This window comes from Nannobrachium achirus (genome assembly GCF_963921795.1).
Source record: "Nannobrachium achirus genome assembly, chromosome: 18".
Classification (NCBI taxonomy): domain Eukaryota; kingdom Metazoa; phylum Chordata; class Actinopteri; order Myctophiformes; family Myctophidae; genus Nannobrachium; species Nannobrachium achirus.
In genome coordinates, this window is record NC_137825.1 from 19,540,808 (window position 1) to 19,557,710 (window position 16,903).

The window sequence follows — 16,903 nt, forward strand, 5'->3', positions numbered from 1 at the left end:
TTTACAAGCCCAGAAAGTGTTTGTGATGCATTGTTTGTGAGCTTTGTAGATTGGTTATTACTTCTTCAATTTTTATCCCAAGATTTTTGTAACCCATTCTTTTTCACCCAGCGTTGAATGAGTCTGAGCAACGCCAGGCTACAACGGACTGACCTCATGCTTCCTTCTATCATGCACGAGGAGTCCAAGCTGCTACTTTTCACCTGACAGGGGGGGGGGGGGGGGGGGGGGTTCCCCCGGTTGGATGTAGCGTGTGGGTGGGACACGTTAATCCAATCAGATCCTTTCCCCTCCATCAGGCGCCCCAGCTGGCCAGGGGGAGGCAGTATAGAGACCAGGGTTACTGCATGTTTTTTTGTGGGGGTACCTACAGGGGACACGAGGAGAACATGCAAACTCCTCACAGAAAGGCCCTTTTGCCAACCCCACTTCAGGTATGGGCACTGATGACGCGGTAGATTAAGCGTAAATGAAACAGGCTTACTTCTGTCATCATAAGACAGTCGGACAACAAAATAAAAAATAACTGATATTTACAATAGAAAGGTCAGGGGGAGGTAAGGATATATCCCTCTGACCCAAATACTCATTACTCTTTCTTTGCTTGTAGCCTATTACATAGCTACTGTAGATTGCATTTGCCCTTTAGTTTATCCGTGCATTTTATTATTTTAATATAATATTCTCTGTGAATTAGCCTAATTTTCATCTTTGTTGATGTCCATGAAAGAGGGAGAGAGAGAAAGAGAGAGAGGGTTATACAGTAACAGATATATATGGCCTACAATGTACAGGCTATACATGACCGTGAGAAAACATTGGAGACACGACAGTCACTTTCACACTCTCTGTCTCTTGGCAGTGGCAGGTGTCTCGTTACTGCAGCATTTGCATTGTTCCAGAAAATGTGCAGACCATGTTTACCTCACCTTCTATGAGTTAGAACTGGCCAACTGGGATATGATTTACAGTTAGAGGACTTGGGTAAATATTGCAGCGTGGTCATGCTGGACCCCCAGAAGGCATTTGACACCGTAAATCACTCAATTTAGAATGATAGTTTAAAAGCAATTGGTCTTAAGAGTGCAGCAGTGAGCTGGATGCAATCTTGGAGGGGAGAGAACAGGTGGTGGAGGTGACCGGAACCCCCTCCCAGTAAGATATGGCGTTCCAAAAGGAAGCATACTAGGGCCTTTATTGTTCCTTGTAGCCTATATGTAAACTACATGTCATCTGCCTGTGACTGCAATCTGTTCCTGTTCGTGAATGACTCTGCACTCCTAGTCTCAGACAAAATGATTAGCCTACTAAAGTACCTGTAATCAAAAAAATCGAACAAAGAACTTTTTTCTAAGAGGATCGCCCCGCTGCTGGTAGTAAAAACACTTTAAAGACTAGCTCATTCAAACCCACTTTGACTATGGAGTCCACGTATGGTATCGCAGAGCCTCCAAAGGCCTTAAAAACAAGGCTCCAAACATGCCAAAACAAACTGATAAGGCTATTGATTAACCTTCCATTTTGGGCTCACCTTACCCCTGATCATTTTGTAAATGTGGGATGGCTCAATTGGCTCATGGTAGCTGACAGATTAGAATAGATTAGATTGCAATGGGTCTACAAGATACACTACTCCACTTACCTGACAAAATACTTCCAAAAGTCAAGGATGATCACAATTACAATACCAGAGGCAGCTCCACAAATCACGTCCAACCCAGATTTGGCTAAAAATGGTTAAATTAGTTCTCCTGCTATGAGGAAGAATTTGGAATGCTCTACCGACGGCCTTATAGGAGTGTAAATCCCTACCCTCCTTTAAAACTGCTATGAAAAGTAAAAAAAAAAAAAAAAAGACAAAGCCTATTGACTGCAGTGGTAAAAAACAGACTACAAATTAGAATTTTTATTAAACCTTTATTTCCTCTCCATATAAAAGTACAACTCTGAATCAGTGCTTATACAGACAGTATCATTCCGCTTTACAATAATTGTGCTGTAAAAGGAAAACAGAGAAATAATGTAAACATGTTTCATGAAGCCACTTTAAGAACAAGGCAACATGCAAGACAACATGAATTCACAAGTCCACTGTAGGCTACACAGTCAAATCGCTGGCGTTAATCTATTTCCCATTATGCATTCATCTCAGAGAGTGCGCAAAATAAATGTAACCAAAATGGATCTATGGTTCAATATTAACATTAATTTGTACACTTTCAGAGTTAAATTAACACAGAGGATTTTACTGCGTGCTCTACTAAATTCACTGAACAGTGACAACACATTTTACAAAACACTTCATAAATGTATTATCCAAATGGCAGGTTATTTCACATCACACTTTTTTGTCAAACATATAAAGAACAAGGAACGGATCTTCTTATTTAGCCTTGTGATTTCAGAAACGAGAAACTATTTGTCAACTCAGTTCATAATCAAAACCAGCAGCTGATTGCCTTCTGTCTTTTCATACTGTGCCACCTGCATGGGTGACAACTGGCAAGCAGGGGCTGAATAGAGGTATACGAGGGGGAGGTGATTTAGTGTTTGAAAAAGCACAAAAGCCAGGTGACAGATAGGCAGATAGGATAGTGGTTTTCAAAAGTGGAAGCGACAGGAGGAGGAAAGGATATGGTATAATTCAATTAACAAGATTATTGTGCCAGTTTAACCACCTGGCGTCCATATATTGGGCATGCCATCAACTTTCTAAATTTCTAAAAATGTCCAGAATTTTCAAAATAGCAGCTCTACATACATACAATGCTTTGCAGTAAGAGGCATTGTGAACTTGTAGATCTACTATTGTCCCCTTTCTGAAGAACCATTCAAACTGAGCACTATAACTATACAAATATAAATGTAAAAATCGTTAAGTCAAGTGCATGGCAGAGTTCACACCGGCCATAAAAAATACAATGGTGAATGATATAGTTATAGTTATCTTTATAGTTATCGTGCCCAGTGGGAATGACGCTTTAAAGCCATTTCATAATGGGGGGGCACAGCCAGAGGCTATGGCTATTTGGTGGTCCTAGGAATAGAAAAGTTTGAAAACCACAAACACAGACTGTATATGAGTCAACTGGGCCCTTCCTCCTCCGTTGAGTGTCATAACCAGCCCTGTAGCTGCATGGGTCAGGGCCCCGGCACCAGGGGCGTCACAAGGGGTAGGAAAGTGGGACTGAGTTACTGGGGCCCAAGGTGGAGGGGCCCTAATAACTTTATCTATTGAAAAATAGCAGATATACAAGCTCACAGCGCGGCACCGAGTGCCGCGCTGCGAGCTTGTAGATCTGCTATTTTTGAAAAGTTGTGAAAATGTGTGAAAATCTTTGAATATACTGTATTTTTAAGCGAACATTTCTAACTCAAATTCTGCTTCTGGGGGTCCCTGGAACGAAATATTTTGAGATCGGTGGCCAAATACATATCATCTTGGGGGTCCTTGACATAGGTTTCTTGCACACATTTTCACGATTTTTCAAAAATAGCAGATCTACAAGCTCGCAGCGCGGCACTCGGTGCCGCGCTGTGAGCTTGTATATCTGCTATTTTTCAATAGTTAACATTCATGGGGGGCCCGCAGTGAATCCTTGTACCCAGGGCCCAGAATTTGGTGTGACGCCCCTGCCCGGCACAGCCACATTACGCTTTAATCAAAGCCTGCCCCGACACCCTGCCACCGAGTTATGGCCTTAACTGTTTATTTTGTAATCCCTCCAATCCTCCACTCTGTCCCCAACTGTGTACATTCACCGGGGTCGCTGCCACTACACGCTCTCCTCTCCCCTCTCTGTTTTCTGTCAGACAGCAGGGGACATCTTCAAAGAAGTGGTTCATAACATCTACATCTGCGCAAAGACTCTCAGAACTCAGTATGGTCGCACACTGCAAACATCCTGGGTGTCATTTTGACTCTGAGTGTTTGCAGAAATAATAGCCCTATGGGTCTATTTTTACATTCGCAGAGTCAAATCAACGCTGGGATGACATAAGCGGACTGACAAACAGACTCTGGGGTTCGTGGGTTACTTTCACAGCACTGTTCATCAGTATTAGATACAGACTTTAGATGGATGTGAGTAGCCAATGCATGTTGGTCTTATGTATATTTAAGAGCATCGTTGGCCATCATTAACACAAACCTGGAGAGTGAATGAAGGAACAATTTGGGTCCCACCAAATCTTTGTGTGATATAGGACTTTTTTTTTAATTATTATTATTTTCTTTTTACATTAACCACTAGAACCCTGGCATCTCTTTTCTGAGGGGAACATTAAGAGAAAATAGCTGATATACAAACTCACAACGACTTGCGCTGCGAGGCGTTGTGAGTTTATAGATTTTTTCGATAAATATTTTTGGCAAAATAGAGGGGAAAAAGAGCAGACCAAGTACAACCTTTCTAAGTACTGAGGGTTTAAGTGGTTAACTGTCTGAAAATACTCATTACATAATGACAGTGCAGTCAAACAAGTCCATGGAAGCTATCTATGAAAATGTTTAGTCTACAACACAATTTTATACAGTATGTAGGGGGGGGGATTTTTGCTTGAATACTGTATACATTATATGCTGATACCTGATACAGAAGAACAGCATGCTGCTTTAAAAACTTCTAAACATTACTTCTTATACATCACTGGGATCATGAACACTACACAGTAATGTGGAAAAAAACACATCCAAGCTGCCGTTGAGAACAAGGTTTGACATTTCCAGACACTTGGAAAAATGTGAACATGTTTGACATTTTATAACGGAACGCTGTTGATTGTACAGCATGTCATAGAAAAGCATAATCACTTGCAATAATCATCAGACAGCTTATAACACTGATCCTGCAGGCAAGCAAGCTTTGAGTGTGGATGCAGCAATATCACTTGATTCAACAACATCAAACTGATCAAAAAATAAAATGTCATGGCATTTCTAATAGGCAATAGCCAGAGCTAGTTCCTCTTGAGTCTAATACAAAAACACATTAAGTTTGCATGATTAACAAGAGATCATACATAGAACATGGTTCACCACTCTTAAGTATCTTAATTACAAACATTTTAACAGCAGCACTCAAAAATCTAATTTAAAAGTAAATTAGCCACACTGATGCCTACTTTAAGTACATGTCACTTGCCTTTGATTGGTAGTCATATCACATTGCAATCATGTATATTAACACTAATGATTCAACATATTGGTATGTGGGTTATTTCTAAAAAGGTTAAGAAAAACTTAAACGAATGGAAATTTACAAGATGATGATGCGTGTGTGCATATGGGCATGCATGAGTGCACGTGCTTATTCATGTGTTTGTGAAAGTGTGTGTACTGTATCTGTGTGTCACTGTGAGCATCCTCATCCATCTACAGACACACGCACACTCACACGCACGCACGCACACACACACACACACACACACACACACACACACACACACACACACACACACACACATACACACACACACACACACACACACACACACACACCCACACACACACACACACACACACACACACACACACACACACACACACACACACACACACACACACACACACACCATCAGCCTAATCTTCGGTTTGTTTAGCAAAAGCTTGCAGGGGTGGTGTGGCAGAGGCAAGGGCTGTTTGAAGAACAGGGTCTTCAGCTCCTGCTGCTTAGACAGCAAGCTTTCATTAAAGGCTCCATCGAGTTGCATTTCATGAAAAATAAACACCGGCCTTAGCAGCTGTGCTCTTTGTGCATGGGAGCGCACTGCTTCAAGGCAGGACCATTTCCTTGCTCGATTGGCTATGCTCGGCAAGCCTGATGATTTGTGATTTGAATGTTGGGCATTTCCTCTTGATTAGGAAAGACAGCCACCGACTGGAATAGAGAGCAGTTTAAGTAACCGCACTCCGAGCTTTGTCTAGGGGTTCTGCCTCGGCGCTCTTGAAATTACACGATATCAAGTAGGTTTAGCTGGAATCGAGTGTAACCGTATATGAATGTCACTCAAGGAGATTAAAACCAGAAGAGGATAGATGAATGGGATCACACTTGGCAGCATGCAAAGTACAACTTTGTCTGTCATCATTCTTCTGCCTCGTCTTAGCAAACCAAATGATTACACCACAGGGGTTTATCAAACGGAGAGCAGTCTTACTGTATCTGTCACTCCTTTTTAGTTTAGAACGTCAAAAAATTATAATAATATTGCATGATATTTCAGCCAGACATGGAAAAGGGGGAAAAAGGTAGCAAAATAGAATAGTTTTATTTAGCCTAAATTCCTTCCAAGAAAAATAAATATGTTGTCTACGCTGATTCATGCTTACTGTAGAACAACAGCCGAGGACACATTCTTAAGGGCTTTGCACGTCACAGGCCCGTTGCGTTTTTTCCGTTTGCTGCATGATTAAAACGCATTGGATTTGGTGTGCAATGCTGTGCGAAATCCGCACTGCGGATCAAAAAAGGAGTCATAAAAGGAGTCAATGAGTTTTACCGCATGCGAAAAGACGCACGAATCGAACTGGGTTGGATCGTGAAAAAAACGCACTGCCGCAGCCACTTGACACACAGCAAATTCGGAGTAGGTGCATGAGGTCATAGAGAATCATTGTTTTCTTTAAAAATATGAAATCGTCCGTTTTTTCCATGCGAAAAAACGCATCTGTGTGCAAAAGCCCTTAAAAGGTAAAAAAAAAAAAACATACCGTTTTGTGACTCAGTTGGGCCTTTTGAGAAATCTCAAAGGGTGACTGGCAGCTGTCCATGGACATGGCTGGAATGTAGCATGTGGCTCTGAGGTCACTGGCGCTCCGGGGCCGTGGGACGAGCGCTTAGGAGGAGGATGGGGGGGGGGGGTTCATGGTCAAACAGTCTCACTCGCCCTGCGCGGCGATGGAGGTGGCGGGGTGGCCTCCCGCGGCAAGCGCTTGTTGTTCCCACTGTACAGAGAGGAGATGGACGCGTTGGCCGGGGTCTGGTTCCCCCGCAGGGGGGCATTGTTAGGATGAAGTGGGCCCCCCCTGAGCAGCAGCACGTCCCGCACCGCGGCGCGGAAGGGCTTGCTCACAAAGCAGTACAGGAAAAAGTTGACGGCCGTGTTGAGCATGGCCAGCATGTTGGACAGGTCGTACGCCAGGTGGACGCGCCAGTTGCTGTGCACCGACGACACGTACAGGTGGTAGATGACCACGGCGGTCCGGGGCGCCCACAGCACGGAGAACACGGAGGTGATGGCCAGCAGCATGGCCGTCGTTTTGCCCAGGCGTCGCGAGGGGCCTCCGTGGCCGCTGCCCTCCTCCTGGCAGCACCGCTGGCTCTGCCTCGCCCGCAGCGTGCGGATGATGAGCGAGTTCAGCACCAGGAAGACGCTGCAGGGCAGGAAGTAGATGAGGGTCACGTGCGTCCATATGAGGGCGTGGTCCAGCGGCGTGGGCGGGTGGCTGTCCCGCCACAGGTCCGACCACCAGAAGAAAGGCACGCCCGACGCCAGCGACAGCACCAGCACCACACCGATGATCTTCCTGGTCCGCGCCGGGTAGCTGATCTGGCGGTGGAGGAGGGGGTGGCACAGCGCCACGTAGCGGTCCACGGTGAGGGGCACCGTGGACCAGATGGAGGCGTGGTTGGCCGCGAACTCGGCGGCACTCACGGCGTGCAGCAGCAGGGCGGGCACCTCCCGGTGGAACACGGCCGTCTCCAGCAGGAAGCCCACGAAGATGATGAAGAGCTGGGAGAGGATGTCCGAGCACGTCACCGCCAGCAGGTAATAGTACAGAGGCTTCTTGGTGCGGCAGGCCAGCCTGGACAGGGCCACCGCTGTCAGGATGTTCACTGATATGAGAGAGACGGAGAGAGACAGAGAGAGAGAGAGACACAGAGAGACAGAGAGACATGGAGTTAGGGATGGGACGATATGAAAATGTCATATCACGATTATTTTGACAAAATAAATCGCGATTTACGATATTATCACGATAATCAAAATCCATTATTTTGGGGCGGAATATTTGCCCAAAAATATCGGCTATTTTTTGGAAAAGAGATTCGTTAGAGAGCAAAAAAAAAAAAAAGACTATCAAGTATGTATATTATAAGTACCTTTTACCAATTATAGAGGGTTTAAATGGTACCGGATATGCCGCTCTGCCAATAAAAGGTGAATTGATCCCATCCCTACATGGAGTAAGAAAGGTTCACAGTAATGGCAGGCAGTGCAACTCTTACTTGGATAACAATTTACAATGTTGCAGGCGCTCTTAATCCAGAGCGATTTACAGTTAGGTAACCACAAGGTAATGCATCAATTGCATAGAGATTGTAATCTATCATGGGTAAACCAAGAACCTATTATCAATCTAAACTGTATAATATAACCGTACAATAAAAATAATATATTGTCTGCACATTAATATAGGATACCAGGTCAACAAATAAACCTGGTATCTGTCTAATAACATGCTATCTAAATGACATTTTAACTTTTACATAAAGCTTGCCGCATCAAAGCTAGGGCAAGTGCTATGGCAAGTGCTATGGCAAGTGCTATGGCAAGTGCCACGGGCTAAGGTGGAGTCTGAAGAGGTGAGTCTTCAAATGACCCAATACTGCACAGAGAAAATGACACCTTAAAACAAAAGCAAGGACAACTACGTAATCACAATTTAAAAGGATGCACTTAAATTGTTAATCCTTTAAAAGGATTAACAACTTAAGAAATCGAACGGCTAAAGCTGATACAGAAATTCAACATAAAAGAGTGGGATTAGGCGGTGAAATAAAAGAAAAGGGATGTTATATAACATGGATGGTTGCTTTACAAGAATGCTTTTTTAAAGGACATGACCGTATCCGCTTGTCGAATACACTTGGGTGCAGGGGCCTTCCAGATTCTTTGAGCTTGAATGGAGAAGGCTTGTTCTCCCTGGTGAGTGATATTGGGGTGCAAGACCCTTTCTCTCACTCTCTCACACACACACACACACACACACACACACACACACACACACACACACACACACACACACACACACACACACACACACACACACACACACACACACACACACACACACACACACACACTCTTTCTCTCACTCTCTCTCACACACACACACACACACACACACACACACACACACACACACACACACACACACACACACACACACACACACACACACACACACACACACACACACACACACACACACACACACAGTGGTTGTACACTCTATAGTCCTGCCTGGGGACAGAGATGGTCCCTGAGCCTGCTACATCGGGCGCCAATGCTCCGCTGCAGTTTGCCAGATGGTAACAGAGAATGACGGAGACAAACAGACATAGACAGACAGACACAAACAAACAGAGACAGACAAAGGCTGCCAGATAGGACGTAAATCAGAGAGAAAAGCGATATCATGGTCAAAATATTCTGCCGGGTGCCTTCACAGTAGTATGAGTTACAAGGCATTGATTTAAGTCTCATCTATCTTCCAGTAGCTACATTTAAAGCCACAATCCGGGACTTATTCATGTTATTCATGTGTATGTTAATACAATATAACAAGCACACTTGGAGGTGGTCTCTCTACCCTTCCTTTGAGACATTTTAACACTGGTGTCAGTAAGACACTGACTGTTTGATAATGTCAATCAAGTAATTTGTGCACGACACACCAGATTGGACACTAGATGTGCCACCATCTTAATTGTAGTTCAGTCATTATTGTTTACAACTTATGGACTGAAGCTTTAAATGTTTCCGTATCCAGGGGCAGGGACGTGCTGGGCCCCTGATTCAGCCCGGGAAAAAGAGTTGTAGAGGCCCTCATTGCGCGCTATAGAGAGAGATCTTCTCTGCTACTCAAAGATTTGCCATTTCAGATCAAGACAAGTGACAAGCCAGTGGGCCAATTACATGAGTTATATTTCGTCATTGTCGGGTGGAAACCTTGTATGTCCAAAACCATTTTAAAAATGATTTAAACTAGTGAAAACAGCCGATCTACAAGCACACAACGCCTCGCACCGTGAGGCGTTGTGTGCTTGTAGATCTGCTGTTTTCACTACTTTTGTGCGACGGCCTTGTATGATGAAGCAGGGCTTTGCTTTGCGAAAAATTTACAAATTTGAAACCACCCGACAGTGACGATTTACTTTGTTGGCCGCCCAGCCCCCAAAATGGAACGAAGGCCGACATTTTATTGAGCGGTGGTCACAACGCTCCTATACGTGGCCGTGTGGGTCTGTGTGTCTGTCTGTCTGTGTGTGTGTGTGTCTGTATGTAGCCTGAACTTCCTAAACTTCGGCACGCTACTAGTCCCACAGTTTTGCCACCACACACTCGCGCCATATGTCAAATCGACCGGCTTACTCGGGAATGGTGGGCTAGTAACTTGCTAAGAGAAAGGTTCAATAGTTTAATTGATATTAATTTATTAGTGAATTAATTTTTTCCATTGACTTATAATGGGAATCGCAAAAAATCACATTCATTTTCTTTTTTTCTCGCAAACCATAGGGGCTACAGTTTCAAACCTCGGAGAGGAGATTCATAATGATTTTAAGAATTAATCAAAAAATAATTACATCACTTGGCCACATGGTGGCGCTATAACGGCCCACTTTACGTTTTGCCCCGTAACTCTTGAACCGTAGATCGGAAAATTGAAATTCTGTTTTTCCCTGGATTCCTTGGGTCAAGACGCATCTCCCCATATAGGCCACGCCCATTTGCGCCAGGATAGATTTTCCGCCATCTTGAATTTTCTCCAAAACACACTTTTTGTTCCTTTTCCTACATATTTTCTTCAAATTGCACAAAAAACGGTACACATGATCTATGAACCCATGCAATGAACATACTCAAGGGATATTGCGATAGTCCATTCCGTTCGTTCGTAACGGGCTTCCAAAGTTAAAGGGAGGGGCCTGTTTTGCAAACAATAGCCATAAATCACAAACAAAACGTCGAGTCAACACTGAATTTCAACCACAAGTGGGGGGTGGCATACTCAACGAATCCCCAAAAGCATTTCCACTTGGCCACATGGTGGCGCTATAACGGACCACTTGCCTCGCAACTCTGGACCCGTAGGTCAGAAAATTAAAAATATGTTTTCCCTGGATTCCTTGGGTCAAGACGCATCTCCCCGGGAAACCTGCGGTCGCGTATTTTTACCCTTAAGCACTGCAACCCCCGCTGCACCCACCCACCACCGCTCACTTCACACGGGTGTGATTTTTTTTATTTTTTTCCTAATGGCCGGCCTGGACCGGCCGGGAATGAACCGGCCGTTCAGGAGTTGTCCCGCTTTTCCCAATGGCCAGCACGTCCCTGTCCAGGGGCACCCGCTGGCCTACTGGTCCAGGCGCATACCACATAGGCATTGATGCCTGACGGCGTCGCCGGTTCGATTCCCGATCCAGGTGACCTTTGCCGCATGTCACTCCCCGTCTCTCTCCCCATTTCCTGTCAGTCTAACTGTCTTATCCAATAAAGGCATAAAAGCCCCAAAAAATAATCTTTAAAAAAGAAGCTTTAAATGTATCCAATTTATTTTGGATACATACAATACAATTTATTATTCTATATAGTTGACTGGGAACTTGGTCCACTCCTTTTTTCCCCTCTACACCAAATCTTTTCGGCAGAAAAAGGTAGATCTAAATATTCTCAGTGCGCTGCGTTGCAAACGAACCGATTATGAGTTTATACTAGATTAGCCTATTTGTGCCAAATGTTCGCCTAATATGAAATGCCCAGAATAGGGATGCTAGAGTTCAAGTGGTTAAAATAATGTCAACCACATATTTTTTAGCTACAGAGAGCAGAGCATGTGTTTCAGACCCTTTCACCCGCCCTACAGTTGTTGATTCCAGCAAGCTGACCTTTTTTTTGTTCCCTTCGGGGCCAATTACGCTGCTATGCCCTTGATGTGTCCCCGAGGTCATCTGGAGTGTCCACTGTGACGCGTCTGACTGATATATAGCCGCTCTGAACCCCTCCTTCCACTCTACAACACTCACTATGTCTCATCGCCACAGGATCAATACCGAATCACGGCCATCGATTTGCCGTCTGTCTAGCAGTCTCATACACAGTAATGACAGCAATGTGCTGCTGTGAATTTGGCATGCTGGGATGTTAATATTGGACACCAGAGACCAGGGGTTTGGAGCGATGTGGAATTATAAGACTATAAAGAAATGAATGAATGGAGTGATAGTGGTGATGGATACTCACAATCTATAACAGCAAAATCCTGACTGTTAATTTAATTTTGAGAGTATAAACGGAACTGAGGTCAGTGACGTCACAAGGGGGGGAAAAGTGGGACTGAGTTACTAGGGCCCAAGGTGGAGGGGGCCTGGAATTCTTTTATACTTAAGCTATCGAAAAGTAGCAGATTAGATATACAAGCTCACAGCGCGGCAACGAGTGCCGCGCTACGAGTTTGTAGATCTGCTATTTTTGAGAAAGTCGTGAAAATGTGTGCAAATCTTTGAATATATGTATTTTTTTATACATTTGTAACTCAAATTTTGATTCTGAGGGGGGTCCCTTGAACTAAATATTTTGAGATGGGGGTCCGTGGCCAAATACATATAATTTTGGGGGTCCTTCACGTGAAAATGTTTGAGCACCACTGAAATAGAAACATAGGTTTTTCTAAAAAGGAGGATTTTGAAATATTCAAGGACTTGCATACATTTTCACGTTTTTTCAAAAATAGCAGATCTATCTTCAATAGTTAACGTACCCAGGGCCCAGAATTTGGTGTGACACCCCTGCCTGAGGTATCAGAACTTGACCCTATGAAACCAGGGGAGGAAGTTTGATCATGTGTTATTATAGTAACTCTCCTGGCTGCTAATGCACCAGTAATGTATCTCTAACTCACTTGTGCATTGATCGTGTCCATCTTGAGCAGTCGCTCCCCATTTTCATTATGAATAGACATGAACAGAGAGATCCGTCCAGCACTGCTTGGTCCAGCTATTGATTGCGGCGTAACACAAGCACATCTGCTGTAATATGACTATCAGTTAAATGTACCTCTGACCCTCAGTTCTTTTTTTAAGCCTCTGTGCTGCTTTATTTAGATATACAACACACAGAAGCCGATTCTTGAGTGAGATCCTGAACCCAGGAAAACATTGCGTCAAATGTGGTCAGCAGCGTGTTAAACAGTCGAGCTACCGGGGCATCTTCTCCCACTGTGACAGATTCAACACAAGCATAACTGAGTATACAGATATTTTTTGATTTAACAGACACACTAGTAGTTTTAATCAGTTAAATTGTTAATGCACTCCCCCCTCATTTTGTTCAACTGTCTGTTTTAATGTTATTTGCCTGCTGAATATTGCTTATACGGACTTCTACTGTTGTTCGACAAACTGTTGGAGATATTCTGTTTTTCCACTTTCCAAAAGTCTTATAATTATACTTACCCATATATAAATGTATATTAATATGAATTAAGAATTAAGCATATATCTAATTGATCAAAATGAGGGGGGAGTGCATTAAGAATTTAGCAGATTAAAAACTACTAGTTTGTGGTTTACAGTGATAAATCAAAAAAATATCTATATTCAAACCGCCAACTCAGAGGAGTGAGCAGAGTGATCAAGGTGATTGCCTGGCTGTCCAATAAATCACAGACCAAGCTAGAGTGATAAAGGTGATTTCCTATCTGTCTAATCACAGACCAAACTAGAGTGATCGAGGTGATTGCCTAGATGACTCGAAGAAGGAACCGTGCCTATCAAACATATAATTTTCGAAATGTCTGAGTGAGTGTCTGCATGTCTGAAACAGCGTTTCTCCTCAGTGGCTGGAACAATTGATCTGAAATCGCATCACCATTAGCATATGAACACACCTGACATAACTGTGAAGCCTGTTTGTCACTTTCACAAATCATATGCTGTATATTAGCATTTTTAAGGTGTATCTACTATCTATTCTGCATCTAGCATGAGGCATATCTATTCTGCATCTAGCATGAGGCAACATGTTTAACCAGCTCTGTGTGTGTGTGTGTGTGTGTGTGTGTGTGTGTGTGTGTGTGTGTGTGTGTGTGTGTGTGTGTGTGTGTGTGTGTGTGTGTGTGTGTGTGTGTGTGCAGGCGTGCAGGCAGGCAGGCGGGCGGGCGGGCGGGCGGGTTGGGGGGGCGGGGACACACACAGTATCTCTGTAGCCATTAAACGAAACGGGTATTTCTTACATTGATGCTCCTACATATTATCATGCAAGCACCAGTTAAAGTTACTTTCCATCCCTCATATACTGTATGCACACTTGCACAGTGCACATCCCATAACCCACACACTGCACATCATTTCGGAGCTCATATCTTTGAACGGGTAAGGGCTAGTTCTCTTATAAGGTAGAGAGCTCAAAGACCTCAGGCTTACACGGAGAGTCGGAGTGACTAGTCTCCTAGAATATCCGACCCCTAGGTTGAAAGTGAAGTAACACATTTAAGCTCTGTTACAATAATCACTCTAATCAAAGTATTACATTTTACATGAAATAGTAGAGTAAACACAGGCTTTACCAATGCCATAAATTAAAGTTGTGTTCCATTCTGTTAGGCATGCCACGATTCACTCAACTCGCGATGCGAAGGTTCACGATTCATGATTTCAATTTTTTTTACACAAAATTATTGTCCACAGAAATGACAGAAAAATCCTTTTTTTAAATGATAATTTCTCTTAACCCTCCCTCCCCCCAAGCTATTAATCTCATATGTACTACATTTTCATAACATTTTACTACATTGCAAAAGTAGCACACTTCATGTAAAAGTACTTATTGTCTGTTCTGTGCAAAGTGTGCAACAACTGTAAACATGCTAACATTTATTTAACTACATTGCAAAAGTAGCACACTTTTCATGTAAAAGTACTTAATGTCTGTACAAAGTGTGCAACAATAGTAAACATGCTTTCTTATTGTTTAGAACCTAGCTACTAGGTTTAACATGTAAAAAAAGCTTTGGCTTTGATGCCATCTTAGAATAGATGTAGGCCTATTTCACAGTGCAGAAACATAATTGCCTTCCGTGATGTATTAACTATGTGACGAGCAACACCTGGTCTCGAGACAGACTCCTCTGCAGTGCACTGAACTCTCCCTCTCCAAATGCTATTGAATATGATGGAATATGATTAAGGATTACTGTGATTATGGTAAGCTCACATTTCATATCAGACATGCACACCATAATTCATCACCCCCACAAAAAAAGAAGAAAAAAAATATATATATAAAAAGAAGTTTGAAAAAATGAAGCGATTTTCTTTTAATATAAATCGGTTTGAATCGTGATTTTTATCATGAATCGTGGCATCCCTACATTCCGTTCAAACAGAGGGTGCGTTCGGAAATGCACACCGGGTGTGTGCTCAGTGTAGTGAGTGCAGTGGGCGTGACGTTGTAGAGTGCATTCAGTGTGGCTTATTTACGAACGACCAGTTAAGAGGCAGCTGTGCGCTTTTTCAGTTGGAAAACTTTCTGAAAACGAAACGTTGCTATTGATAGGTAATTTAATTCATAACATTGGCCTACCTGCTGTTAGTTTACAGTTTACACGTTGATGCGTGTGTAACAATAAAGCCCAAAGGACCAATAAAGCAGCAAATGGTGCATTTTGTTATCATTTCCTACGCCATTGTTCACAGCTGAGAAGCGCTCGAGACATGGCCATGAAAACCAACCAATCAAAACACTGTTGCGCACTGACGCAACACACCGCCAAACCCCATCTTCTGAGTAGGGTCGGTCAGTGCGTGCACTCAGCACACCCTGTGCGCAGCGCACTGGATTTCCGAACGACAACGCACCAAGTGCACCGAATAAACGAAGGACAACATGGCACACCAGTGCGTTGAGTGTGCATTTCCGAACGCACCCAGAGTCTAGGTACTGCTTGTGTGAACGTTGTTTCCCCACCAAGGCTCTGCTACACTAAACGGAACAAATCCTTAACTATAAATATGCAATTGGAAATAGCAAACCATTCAAGCCAATGGGGAGAATTCATTCACTAATAAATGAATGGTCATATATGGAGATCTCTGTGATCAGTCCTTGTCCCTTTAATGCCCATATATGCAGATCACTGCATGTCATCAATATTAAGCCCATATCTTGGAAAGCCCATATATGGACATACTGTATCAGTCTCATGTGGTCTATGCCTTCTCCATATTTGGGAAAAGTTACATTTTTAATTAAAGTCAAAGGAAAAAAATAATTCACGAATACATGTATATAAATAAATTAAACTATATAACGTATCTATTAGCAAAAAAAGTATGCATGTGTGTTCCGATGAAGCCGGTCGATTTGACATATGGCCCAAGTGCCGCTGTGGTCCCCTCAAGGACCCTACTTTGAACCAGTGGTGTATAGTGTAGTATGCAGTATACCTGGGACCCCCACACAGAGGAGAGCACTGTAGTAGATAACAGGGAAGAAGCCCAGAACACATTCAGATGGTCGGTGATCCCCAGGTTTCAAACTCGGTTCTTGGTGGCTGGCGGCCACCGTCAAATTGGGCCACTCAATCATGACCTTACTGCTGCACCTGAAAAATGAAAATAAAACAAGAAAGGAACATTGGAGGTTTGGGTGGAAATGGGAAGGGAGACAGACAAAAAAAACAACGATTTGAATATCAGTCAATCAGTAGTGAAATGAATACTATAACGTCATGATCCATGACACAATCGATGTCTGTATTAAGTACTGCTTTTTGAGTGCCACTCAACCTGCTGTCCATGATGCTGAATGGGATGAGCTTCAAAATTATTCACAGAGGGTGACACAGTCCTCTGGGTTCTGTACTTTTCATACTTTATTTTTCACAAGGTAAACG

The 16,903-nt window shown here is 43.3% G+C and overlaps 1 protein-coding gene across 1 annotated transcript; it reads right to left on the minus strand.

Moving 5' to 3' along the window:
- Positions 1 to 6,870: 6,870 nt before the first annotated feature.
- Positions 6,871 to 16,596, minus strand: gpr142 (G protein-coupled receptor 142; the record flags this gene model as incomplete). The annotated part of the gene is made up of 2 exons (XM_080747269.1): positions 6,871 to 7,838; positions 16,455 to 16,596. The coding sequence occupies 2 exons, from the start codon at positions 16,594 to 16,596 to the stop codon at positions 6,871 to 6,873; spliced, it is 1,110 nt and encodes a 369-aa protein (XP_080603395.1).
- Positions 16,597 to 16,903: the final 307 nt, after the last annotated feature.